This window comes from Ambystoma mexicanum, chromosome 2q (genome assembly GCF_040938575.1).
Source record: "Ambystoma mexicanum isolate Mex_15411 chromosome 2q, UKY_AmexF1_1, whole genome shotgun sequence".
NCBI lineage: Eukaryota > Metazoa > Chordata > Amphibia > Caudata > Ambystomatidae > Ambystoma > Ambystoma mexicanum.
This window is the reverse complement of record NC_090924.1, coordinates 1,180,721,563-1,180,734,760: the sequence shown is the minus strand read 5'-3', so window position 1 is coordinate 1,180,734,760 and position 13,198 is coordinate 1,180,721,563. Positions and strand designations below refer to the sequence as shown.

The window sequence follows — 13,198 nt, the reverse complement described above, 5'->3', positions numbered from 1 at the left end:
ACTCCAGAGGTCATGCAAGCCTCTAAATCCTCCTGAAGCTTTAGAGGGGAATGACTTGTTTTAAAACCCAAAGGTCCTGGCTTTTCATGGTGAAGGGGGTTTAGTTAGAGATTTGCTGACAACTTTGCCATTTGGTCAATGTTTTACTTTTTATTCGGCTGCTTGTATGTGTCGGGGCTTAATAAACAATTTCTGGAAGGAACAGAGCATGGGGGGGACTGGATATACCCTCACACTGGGCAACCATTCCACCCACAGGGAAAAAAGCTGGGGACAAAAAGCAGCTGGAAGCAACAATGGGAGAAATCTGTCTGAGTCCTGTGGTGTGTGCTCTAACATAACCAAAGATGCTTCCGTGAGTGACTGGCCAGAATCTGACCAAAGACTGTGACAGCTGCAGGTGAGGTGTGGCTGCAGTCACCATAGAGGCCACAGAATGCCCTGAGGAAAACTGAGGAGTGGTGCAATGGCTGCACAATAAATCAATCAATCACTTTCGTAACATGTTTTGAGCCCTGTAGGATTATCTAAAGAGGGTGCAGACTTTCAGGGACACACTCACCATCTCATCTAGTGGTGGGTACTGGCTTATGAAGCATGCCACTACAAGATGGAGGGCATGGACAAAGCAGGGCATGTGCATGATTTAACTTAGCCTCAGCACAGCTACAACAATGGATGATTTGTCAGCTGCCACAAAACCATTAGGAGCCAATGCCCCACAACCTCCTTATCCCAGGGAACCATTCCCATGTGGGACATGCTTTTAAACCCATCCATACAAGGTTGCCTGCTGATAAATGATATTTGGCAATTGCTGTCCTGGGCATTACTGGGAAGAGGTGTGTTGGAATGTGACCAAGCGCCCAGAATGACCATGAAGTTTGTGCCTTGGGTACTGGCCCACATGTCCATTGATAAGTGGACTTTCTTACCGTCTTGGTGGTCCAGTAACATTCCCAACTGCTTCCACAACATTGTTGCAGAGGCATGGCCCTGAAGTTCGAGTGATGCAGTGCCCACTCGAAATTTCTGAGCAGGGATCAATAGGGCCAAGGAGCCATGTGAATTCATAGTTTTATACAAGGAATAGAGTAAATGTATTGCCAACATTACAGCAAAGGTGTCATAGAATAGATGCAGCTTTTTGTGTCTTGTGTGGTGTATTGAAGGGGAAACATGTTGGCAGTGGAATCTGCAGGCATAGATGGTGGTGTACAGTTGTTTAAATTAGTAAATCAGCAAGAGTCTCAATTGTAATGGTGAGGGATGGTTGTCCAAATATGGGATTGGAGCCATAACAAGCCCAAGCATGCTTCCCCTTTAAGAATTTAGAGAGCGGGAGCTGGCCATGTGCGCTTAGCTTGACTGCACCCTATTCCCCCCCTGCCGCACTCCTTCTCCCCTAGTCTCTTTCTCGGCATCGGATGGATCGGACGCTGCCCTCCTGTTTTCTTTCCCCCCCCCACTGCTTCTTTGTCTAACGTTCCCTTTCCTCTTTTCTTCCCCACACTTCCCCACTTTTTTCCCGGGTAAAGCGAGGTTATCTGTATTGTGATGAATCTGATGGTTCATTGACCAGTACCCATGTGGTCAGGGGACAGCAGCCGCAACCTGATCCTGATCCTGACCCTGGGTGCAGCTATATGAGGGAGGATCACTGTGGGGTAGGCGACCCTCGGGAGGGTGATAAGACATCATCGGACAAGACATGGTATCACCCTTTTTCATTTGAGGATACCCCTGCCATTCCCCATGCACTAATGGCATATTGTCATCCCTGCCACCCCTTACTAAGAAGGGTACTGAAGACATTTTCAGTACAAGCCTCCCACCCATTAAGCACTGCAACTGGGTAGTGATGATCCTCTGCAATTCTGGCTTAGCAGGTGGTTAGTGTGGGCATCTGCACTTGTTTAATTAGCAATGTAAGGCCTAAGCTGTTTCCGGCTAGTGTGCCGTGCAAACCGGTTTTTAGCACATCTAGGGGCTACAGCAGGCTGTTCAATGACACACAGGTGATAGAGAGCTTACTTCTATAAAAATGAATAGCATCTTATTGACAAAGATTACAGTGGGAGAAAACACCAGTGCCTTCACTTCAAAGACCACAAAACACATTCATCAGATGAAGAAGATGTTTGCACAGCTACAGTCTGGATAGAGTGGCAGGGGAAACGTTGTAGATGCTTACAAATTGACATCAATGGTTGATCGAGTCCTAGTACCACAGCACTGTCACAATTTGGAGGTTATGTTTCAGTTTATTTGGCTCTATTAACCGCCTGAGCCACTGTCTTATCAGACTCACAAACTGCATTTTGGCCTCAATTATTTTGGCTCTACTCACCAGCAGAGCCACTAATACCTTTGTTCAACACTCTCCCAGTGCACCATGTTTCCCCATTTAGTATCCTCTTGCCAAGCCATTTTGAAGAGTATAGGTTGGTGCAGGAGGGTGTGTTTCTCGAGGGCATCCACTACTACCTTTTCATCCAGCTCACGATTGACAGAGATCACACAATGCATGCCGCATGTGTCTGCATTCCCCATGGCTGTATCTCAACTGTTCCACCCAAATGGCACCACAACTTGAATTCTACCACCACCAAAATGAGACTGTACTTCTAGGGATTATAATGTGGCCTTGCTAGACGATGGTCCACTTGGTCAGGCTGTGTTAGGCCAGACAGCAGGTTGGGGAGACAGTTAGGCTACCCCAGAGTAAGGGGGAATGGTGTCACTTGCTAGAGTGTGGCTGGTTGGGAGCTAGAGTGTTATCTGACAATTACTTGTGACCGCATCACCACTGTAGAAGGAGTATGCACTTGATGTATCTGTGGCACGTGATGTGCGCTACTTGAACATATCATTGTGTCACAGCCTACAAAGCTTGAGCATCAAAGAGCTGGCCAGGTCCCTCTTATTTGGGTTACGCCAATGAACAGACTCCTGGACGAAGTTGCAAAATACACTGCCTATCTACCCCATGACAGTCACACCCTCCCAAAAGCTGAAGCAGACCCACACCTATAACCAGATGGATGATGATGTCATTGGTGGGGATGTCTTTTAACTTGACTTCACACTCTTGAAGACTGCATTAGACAGCTTTACCACTGCTACAAAGGCAGGCAATGCTGCAGTGACACGTGCCTCCTCCTCTTGAGCCATCTGTTGGGGGACCATCTCTGTGTCCTCTGCCTGGGGCTCTCTTAAATGTCCTGCACCACAATCATCTCCTCTGCCCTCTGCCCCCTGTCCCTCGACCCACTACACCTTTGTGGATACCTCTCTCTGCTGCTCCTGGAGTAACTCCTCCTCCCAGCCAAGTTCAAGTTACTCACGCACCTTCTGCAGGTACTACTCTTGCAACTCTGCCTCTACCCTACCTCTTACAGATTGGAAGCCACATCTCCCGCCTTATGCTCCTCCTCAATCATAGTCTCAGCATGCACAACCACGGCATCCTCCTCCTTAACCACCATGTTCCCCCTCCTCAACCACGGTCTCCCCAGCTCACGTTTCATCTCAATCTCAGCCTGCCCCTCCTCCTTGGGCTCTGTCTCCCACTGCTGGCTGACTCCCTCAAGTGCTGACACAGAGAAGGAGTAGTCCAGCTCCTCATCAACTCCCTCTGCTACTCCCCCCCCAAATGAAAGGAAATGTTGCCTACATTTCTTAAGTGTAAAACACAAATATCCTAATATGCCTAATGTGCCAATGTGTAAAACAGAAAATAAGTAACAACGATAAAATGATTTCTAAAAAAACTCACATGATGAGAAAGGGTTCTCGAAACACACAAACATTAGGGATTTTGACTGAGCAAAGAACTGGAAGACTTTGTAGAGAAAACTTTGCGTGTGGACCCACAAAGAAAGGAAAGGGGGTAGGACATTTTGGGATGGCACAAAGGCAAGAGGGAAAAGTACATAAGGATTTTTTAAAATGTTTTTTTCAAGGGGAATAAGGATAAAAAAGGGAAGATTAGAGACCGAGGCTAATGAACACACACAAACAGAAAAAAGGGGATAAAACATGGATTAGGAAATATCAAAAAGACCACAAACTAGAAAAAGCCTCCAAAACACTCCAAACTCCACCAACACTAGCCAAAAGCACTCAATTTCTCCTCCAAAACTACCAATTTGTGATCCCGTCCTGTCCACTACTATCTTGTTAGCCAAATAAAACCCCAAAATGGAATAGCCCTCTGGCTAGTCAAACTCCCCAATACTGCAAGAGTACTGTGGTATGGGTTGAACCCACCCATAAAAGCTTGACTTTACTGGGAGGCACATTTTTGGAAGCTCAAGCACCCATACTCGCTGGGTTCTTCTATTCAATATTTGCTACTTTTGTGCTCTTATTCATGCATCTCTTCTACCTGGGTATATTCTTCTAAATACTCAGGCTTTTTTGTTTTTCCAAACAATTAGACCTGCTTTCTTTCAGCTTTCTTTATGATAGAATAAACAGAAGATCTTAATATAGGCATCACCCCTATTTCCTTTAAAAAATGCGCTATAGTCTACGGCGATATTAATTACGGGTTACGAAGTATGAGAACATTTCACCTTCTCAGTTTCATTTTTCTTGGTTACCCACTTACATGTAGACTTTTCAAGCGTCTAGTACATCCCATAAACAGCTGTTGTGCTGGGCCAACCTGCTAGATTGCCAGGGTGTTTCAGATTTCTGGTAGTCTTAGGTACCCTCCGATCTTGGACATTTTAAGACTCAATATCCCAAGGTTTCTTTATTACTGTCTTCTGCCCAAGCCTTTTCCGAGGCTGCTCCACTGGCTTGGCTCCCTTCTACTTATATCCAACTTCTTCTGGCTTTAGTTGTATTTTGAAAAGCTCTAAAAAATAAATTTGTTTATGCTAAGTTATAGCTTGTTTTTCTTTGTCCCCCTAATGTATGCATTGTTACTTTCTATTTCAGAAGGTTGACAGATTATGCTAGTGTTTAAAATGTTTTGGTAACTGTTGTACATGGCCCTTGGGGTCAGGGTTGTTCTTAAGATTATTATTTCTTTAAATATGTGTATATATAAGGCCTCATTACGAGTTTGGGGGTATTTCAGAGATAAATCCTCTGAAATGCCATCAAACGGATTTACAGTTTCCACCACTTGGTCCTGTGAATTTGCCACGGGATTACAAGTGGTAGTAGCGGTGTAAATCCCCATTTATTTGGGTCCATTTGTCTCAATGGGGCATTTTCTTTGTAGAATTACTATGGTGGAATTACTGCCACAATAATTCCGTCAATTCTGACGATTTCTGGGCATTGAGTGGCAAGGTTTACCTTCAGGCTTTTGCTGGAGGTAAATTTGCACTCAAAGGCAAAACTCATAATTTGGTGCAGTGGTAAAATTGGAGGTAACTGGGTTACTTCCAATTTTACCACTTAACGCCATACTCGTAATGAAGCCCATAGAACTTTAGTTATTAATTTATGGTTATGATATGGCATTTATAACGCACCTATACACAAGTGTTTCAAGGCGCGACGAGGCAAGGGAGGGGGAAACAGAGGGAAAACAGACAACAATCCTACTGGCCAGGTGTCATTCAGATCGCGCAAGTGCATTGGAAGGACGAAGGGGAGGGGACAATGCAGTACATGGAATAATAAAATAAATAACAATAAGTAAAAAGTAAGGCCAGCAGGTGGCAAGTGCAGACATCAGGCGTCAAGTGCTGGTAGTGGGGCTGTAGGTATACAGAAAACAGTCCCCAAGAGCGGGGGTTGCCAGGAAGGCAGAGCAAGTGAGCGAATGGCAGGGCAGGGTACCTGGACCCAAGATCAGAGGGTGGCCAGGTAACCAGTGCAGTTTCAGCCAGGAAGTCAGCAGGGGAGAGAGGAGAAAAAGCAGAAGCAAATAGAAATGTTTTGAGGTGCTTCTGGAACCGGAGATGATTCTCAAGTTTCAGGGAGGCTGTTCCAAAGGGAGGCCCCAGCTGAAAAAAAGAGATCTACCCCCAACTTGTTGCTTGGAGAAGTGACTGACAGAAATCCTAAGAGTCTTAAGGTAAGTACATACCCAAGCCAGCACAGTACCTCAGCATTGAAGATTTTGCAGCAGGAGAACTTCAGGATCTGCAGCCAAATACCCGGTCAGTGGATTGCTTGTGGGGGTGCCTGAAAACAAGACCTCAGAAGGAACTTTGCAGCAGGGATAAATGGAGAAGGCTCTAGGCAAGGTTTTCCTCATGACTGAATGCGGTTCTGCAGATTTGGTGCCTTTTACAGGAGCACAGAAGAAGACAGAAAAGCGCAGTTGAATTCTCGTTGTTACAAAGGCCCAGCACTCTGTTGAGGGGACATTTTGGACACTATTCATTTTTCGCACAAAGGAATTTCCCACCCTGGATGTCAGGGGAAGGAACAGAAAAGGACAAGAAACACTAAAATGGCTAAAAAAGAAGACCGGGGCCATTTTGGTAAAAAGAGCAACCTTAGGTGCCTTTACTTCAGCTGTGAACACAGCCCGCGGTAAAGGTTCACCAAATTAATACAAGGTATTACTGTCACCAGCCATTGAAGGTGAGCTTGTCCCTGAACAGAATTGTTACAGTTTTAGTGTGAAAGGGGATGCATTCCATCTCCCTAGCACTCGACATAAGGTAAAATGTAAAAGGGATCCAAAGATCCTTTCTACCCTTGGGAACTGTAATTCTCTCAAGTTTAGGCAGAGAACATTTAAAGGGGAGCCCCTAGGGCAACCCAGCAACAACCAGCACTTATTGCCAAAAAGTTGTTACTTGAAAAATACACTATGGACAGTCTAAAAACTGATACCCATAAAAAGAGTAAAAGATTCTGTGATTGTGGAAAAAGGTTCCCACTCACAGAGGTATTAAGGAAATATATCCCACTAGTAAAGCAAAAGGTTCTGGGGTTGACACAGGCCAGGAAGATTTACCAATTCTATGAAAATCTTACCCAACAGAAGACCTACAGACCCCAATTGGTTTAGGAAAATATGGAACTTTTTATCAATGGAATGGGCTGCGTATGTGTCCCGAGGAGAAGAAGCCACTTTCAAACAGGACTGTGACGAAGTGCTGAACTATCTCCAGAAAGACTATATGAAGCAATGGTGTCCGCAGAATATATGTATTATGGACATTTTTGAGAACTAAGTGATCTAGGCATGTAATTAATCACGATGAGATCAGCTGACAGAAGTGGGAAGGAGGGGGCAGAGGGTTTGGGGGTTTGCTTTGATTTGGTTGTAAGAATAAAATAATAAAAACAATAAAAATAAAAAAAAGAAGCAGTCTGTGCCTTGGGTGAGTGATGCCAGTCAGAGGTGTGGTGTAGGTCGCAGTGATAAATGATAGCTTTACATTTTTCTGGAGTTGAAAATAGGCAAGCAAATGCTGATGGAAGTCCTAAAGTAAACCTCTACGAGGGAGAAAAAAGCTCCGGCCAGGAGAAGGCACAGGACTATTGTTGTGGGCATTTACTTTCAGGCACTGTATTTATTCTTGCATTACATCATTCTGATTGTAGCAGTTGTGGTCACATCCTCATTGCACATCCTTCTGATGAGCATTTGCATGTCTGCACAGTTTTCAGCTAGGCAGTATTCGTCCTAGCAGAGTTTTTCTGATGAAAGAATAATTGAACACCTTTATTTCGTATGGCACAGTCATGATTCACATTATTTACCATAACACCATTCAAGTTCACAGAGTGTTGTTCCTCTTAAGATTCAGTTGGGGTTACTTCCATCCAATAAATAACGATGTGTGCCCTCTACTTACTACTTTAGTCCACTATTACAACTTCCCCACTTTTCAGAATCTGAAATGTATTTCAAAATAGTACACATCAATTTATCTTTTTTCTCCTGTTTCCATAAATCCTTTGCTGTTGGAAGAATTGTAGGGAATGGAGATTGAGGCTCCAACAGTAACATTATTTGAATGTCATACTCTGCACATTCCAACAAAAATATTACAGTTTCCGCTTCTCGGCAGTACTCACATTTTCCAGTTTCGTGTTTGCCAATTTTATGTAAATGTTGATGTCAGCCTTGTAAGGCCTAATCTGAGTGTACACAGCCTTGTATATCGTAGTCTATATATGTTTTTCAGGCATTTCCTTTTCAACATGGGCCATTCTGTGTGTTCATGCACTTGCTACTAAGATCATTGCGCAACCTGCAAAATCGGTTTCAGATCACGCTAGGGCCAACTAAAGCTTTCTTCCTTCCAGGCCTGGTATAAAAAAAGGGCCATTGTATTGTGGACGATTATTCACAATTATAGCGCCAAAAAAGACAATCTGCATGAGAAAGTAATGCAAAAAATGATTAGAAGATTATGAAATTTCACACAAGTAATGAAATCGGGGTATCGGAATAGCTGCATCTATGCGCTCAGTCTGCTACCCTAGAACACAATAGTTCATGAAAATAAAGGTGGTGCGCCATCATATCCCTTTACCTGCTATTTCTTCCAATCACCTCCATAGTTTGGGGGCCAAAAACACATTTTATGTACCATATTTCCCTTACTTGAATAGAGCAGGTTCATTTAGGTATAATACCCTAGATGTGTTCCCATTGTTCTTTTGAAAACCCCTTTCCCATTGTGGTCTCCCACCAATTAATATATTTCCATTGAACCTGAGTAGTATCATTGTTCAGAAATCTATACAGTCCCGAGGATTTCTGTGTAGGTGTGGGGTGCTTTCTGTGATGGGGAGGCCTCTCATCCAGTGCACCCAGTTCCAATGCTAGAATCCTGCTATGGTGTGTTCTGAGAAGCCCTGGGCCTTCTTCTAACTCTAGAAGTAAAGTACTCACCTGTTTGCACAGTCTTCCTAAGGAACTCTGACTTTTGGTAGTTGAAAACCTGTCTGTTGGACACTAGATCCTAGCGGCCCCCCTTCTGTTGCTGAGAACGCTCATGCTCCAAGAATAAGGGAAAGACTTTGAAGGGATTGGGCCTTTTGCCTAGAAAAGAAATAAGTGTTTAAAAGTTACTTACTTGAAATATTGTTAGTAACTAACTCTAAAAGTGAACAGTTACAAAAGTTCTTACTAATCTTGGATGTGTGATGCACTATTCTCAAAAGTATGGTTATCATCTTTCTTTCCTTAGAAACCGTTTTGCCATTCTAATAGAAAGTAGATTTGAAGGTATATTACTCGCCTGTGATTAGGTTGTGCCTCTTCCCAAAAGTAATGTGTTGCTTTCACCTGATTATTCCTGTTAGGATAATTGTGTGAGTGTCCACCAACTGGGTATTGCTTCCCCTGACTTGCTGTTAGCCTGTCCAGAAAAGGTCTGTATTAGGTTTTTGCCTACCTAGAATACCTTTGAGTCATTCAGTAAAGTGTAATATTGGGTTTTACTTTCCCTGTGCTCTTTAGACAGACACAAGAAGAATCTGTGGTTCTAACTGTTCCCCGTAGGCCATACATAAGTTACTTGTATTGCTGGGAAAGATCTAACCTGGACTCCGTTGTGAGATTAAAAAAGTATATGGGTTTTACTTGCCTTGAGTTAGTTGTGTACCATCCCATAAATAAGTGAGTTGCTGCTCATCTCAACCTCTTTCACTGACCTCAAAAGCACCTGTAATTGAATATTACACCCTTAGGTTTTACTCACCTAATATAACTGTGTGCTATCACAAAAGTAGTTTTTACTGTACCTGGAATAAGTGTTCCACTATTCACAAAAAGTATATTGTCCAGTTGACTGATTATGTTATTTGTACTGAGAGTCAGCGTACAACTGATAGGGTCTACTGCCCTTGCATTACTGAATGTAATTGTGAAAGTAACCATTGGTTTTACTCCCCAAGAATAGGTGTGACCTATACCTTCCATATGTCCCTTTACCTCTTCCCAGAATGGTTGCAATACTGGATTGCCCCACCATATATGTCTCCATAACCCTTTCGTCCCACAACTCCTCCAACAAACGATCGATGTATTCAGGTACACAGAATGCAACCTTTCAGGTGTGAAGTGTCATTGATGCATCACTTTGTACCACATTTCCCTTACTTGAATAGAGCAGGTTCATTTAGGTATAATACCCTAGAGGTGTTCCCATTGTTCTTTTGAAAACTCCTTTCCCATTGTGGTCTCCCACCAATTAATATATTTCCATTGAACCTGAGTAGTATCATTGTTCAGAAATCTATACAGTCCTGAGAGAAGTTAACGGACCCCGCAGAACCCGCGTGGATTGTGATATGATTCAAATGGTGTCAACTGTCTCAGGGCCGAAGTTTTAATACCCCCACTGGTTAGCCAATGTTTCAATTGGACATATCACATTCTATCTTCCCCTACTAAACCAATATTAAATATGCAATCTTCAAATGATTTAATTGATTGGCCTTCGAGTATCTCTTAGCGTTACGCAGCCTGCTTCTTTCCATTTCTAAAAAGCATCTCTTTCCATGTCTGGAGGAAATTCAGGATTGTAAAACATCGGCAGGGAGATGGTCTCGGAGATAGGGTCCCTACTTTTATCACTGAATCCCTCACTTCTGTCACCAGGCCAACTATCTTACTAATTCGAACATTGGGTGGTCTATGTTTCTCCTTGAGCCATAATAGACCGGCCAGGGGTATCCCGGCTATCTATCTCTCCTGTCTTGCCCACACCTTCTGTCCGTCCCCCGTAAAACATTCTTTTATTACTCTTAATTGGACCACCTCATAATATATGTAAAAATGCAGTAGGGATTCCCTCCCCTTTGTTTTCAAGCTGTCAAGGTACTCAACGCTATCCTCACAGATTTGTTTTGTCATATATAAGCTGAAATATAGTTTGAAATTAGTTTCAGAGTTTAGATCTGCAAATATGGAACCCCTTATCAGAGGTTGACGCACATGGCATTTAGAGTATTGGCTAACATTGCCACAATGTCTCCACCATCTACATTATTTTACATTATTCTAACATTAAGATGTGTTTTTAAATATTTTTTTAAAAGCTTCTAGAGAAATTACACCCATTATGACTCATCGTATTTAAACAAAATTAAGTATTCAGAAAAGTCTGTGAACACAGAGTAGTCACCTGTGCATTGGTAGCTGGAGTGGAAATGCTAGGAAGAGTAGTTGTTGCAAGTGTGTGAGGTTGATGTGGGTGAGGAGGGTTGCTGCTTGAAGGGTGGGTGGACTTCCAATAGGCTTCCATATAGTCTGCAAAGTGTTCACATGCGTCTTCCAGCTGGTTTTCATCCAGAATGACATCAAACATTTCCTGTAATGCAGAACACATCAAAGTAAATATCTGTGTGCATTTTATTTACTGGCAAGGATTTGCAAGTCAAAAATGTATGTACTTGTCAGAGGCAATTTCAGCTTATGCAAAAAAGGAGACATTATAGAAATTAAGAGGTTATGCTTGTATTTAACTGCAGCTTGTTATCAAGCACTTGACAAGTCGCACTGCTTGCTTACAAATTGTGATGCACCAACTGGAGCCGAATATATCTCTGCAATTTGACAAAATTAGCCATACAGATATCAATGGATCATCAAAAAGCGCAGAAGTTGAAAGGGCTCAGTAAGAAATTAAGACATTTGAGCTATTGAATGACAAAAAAGGCTAATTTGGTCAGCAGATGACTAACGCCAAAGACAACCAACATCCGGTGACACAGATAAAGCACATTTATTGACGATAAAATCATCATCAAGAAAGATTGAACAAATACGTGCAAGACTTAAGAAATGGAAGTTGGTGACAAGCATACCCATGGAAAAGACCTTGGGCTATCAAAGCTAGTTCGTATGAGCAGATGGCCTTGGAGCTGCAGTCCCTTCACTCTTAAGAAAAATCCTCCAAACCTATGCCAATTATTATTTACTTTGGTGACAACTATCGGATCATCAGCTAGCAGCCCTAAATGTACCCATCTAACAAATACTTTGGAAGCCTGTCTTTACACAATCATCAATATTGTGGTGATTTTTAAAAAATGTAAGAAAAAATAATTCTACCATATAATGTGAGATTAGAATTTGCTATTTCAGGTAAGATGCCACACATGTCACATCACAATCTAGTAGCCATCTCAGAGCCATACAGTAAAGCATTATATGTATGCCACTATTAAAATAAGTGTTTGCATTTTTGCTCCTATGAGATTAATGTCACTGTTTTATAGGCAGCACAATTGTATTCAGAGTCACAGAGGAATGAAAGTAGAGTAGACATACGCTGTTAAGTGGTCACACTTAGTTTATTTGTGTAGGCAAACAAAGGCTTTCTTAAAGGGAATGGGCACTGTATGTAGCTTGTGGCCCATTAGGGTCCCAGCTAGTATGGGTTGCATGCGATTCCTCTAGAAATAAAGGCCCTCATTACGACCCAGGCGGTAAGTTACCGCCTGGGCCGTGACTTTACCACCATGGCGTAAACTAAGTTTACGCCATGGTGGTTGGCGGACTTACCGCCCCATTCCGACCTTGGCGGGGCGGTAAGTCCCCAATCCCCATTTACCCTTCCCCATTCCCATTTTAGCCCCATAGGGCATAATGGGAGTGGGGAAGGCGTTAATTACGCCACCGTAAATTACGGTGGCGTAATTAACTCCATGGTCCCTTAGCGCCATGGATTTTAACACCTGCTAAAAGCAGGTGTTAAATCCGCCATGGCGCTAAGGGACCTCGTACTCAGGCGGTAAGGGTCTGCGCTGTTTACGGCGCCGTAAACCCCTTACCGCCTGAGTTGTAATGAGGGCCAAAGACATTGAGCTGGATGGAAGATTTAAGAAAGAGAATAAAGGGAGAACAAAGAAACAGAACCCCCCCTGCCCAGGAATGGACTGGGCAGAGGAGAAAATAATCCAAAGAGGATTTAAAAGAAAGCGATACTTGAAAAATAGTTGAGGAAACGGAGGACGATAGAATAGACAGGACAAGAAGGTGAACAAAAAGAAAATAACTCCCATGGGGCGCAGCCATTGAGACATGGGCAGCGTGTGTGGGAGCCCCCAAGTGTGATGGCCGTGGGACGGGTTGCATGGCAGAAGAAATCCAGCTACTCAAACAGGGCCGTGTCATGTGTCTGCCCACCAGGGGACAAGGCCAGAAAGGCCCAGATGAAGAAAAGGCCCAGACAGAGTGTGTGTGGGACTGCCCAGGCTGGAAAAAGAGCAATCATTCCAGCCGCATGAGTGGGTGGCCTGAACCAGGCTA

General features: G+C 43.3%; 1 protein-coding gene across 8 annotated transcripts in view; it reads right to left on the bottom strand.

Annotated features, from left to right (window-relative positions):
- Positions 1–13,198, bottom strand: part of CACNB2 (calcium voltage-gated channel auxiliary subunit beta 2) — a 1,556,216-nt gene that overhangs the window by 16,331 nt on the left and 1,526,687 nt on the right. For all 8 annotated transcript variants that reach the window (XM_069648579.1, XM_069648581.1, XM_069648584.1 and 5 more), the window contains one exon: positions 11,070–11,255. In XM_069648579.1, coding sequence (XP_069504680.1) covers positions 11,070–11,255 — 186 coding nt within the window. The remainder of the gene's footprint in view (positions 1–11,069; positions 11,256–13,198) is intronic.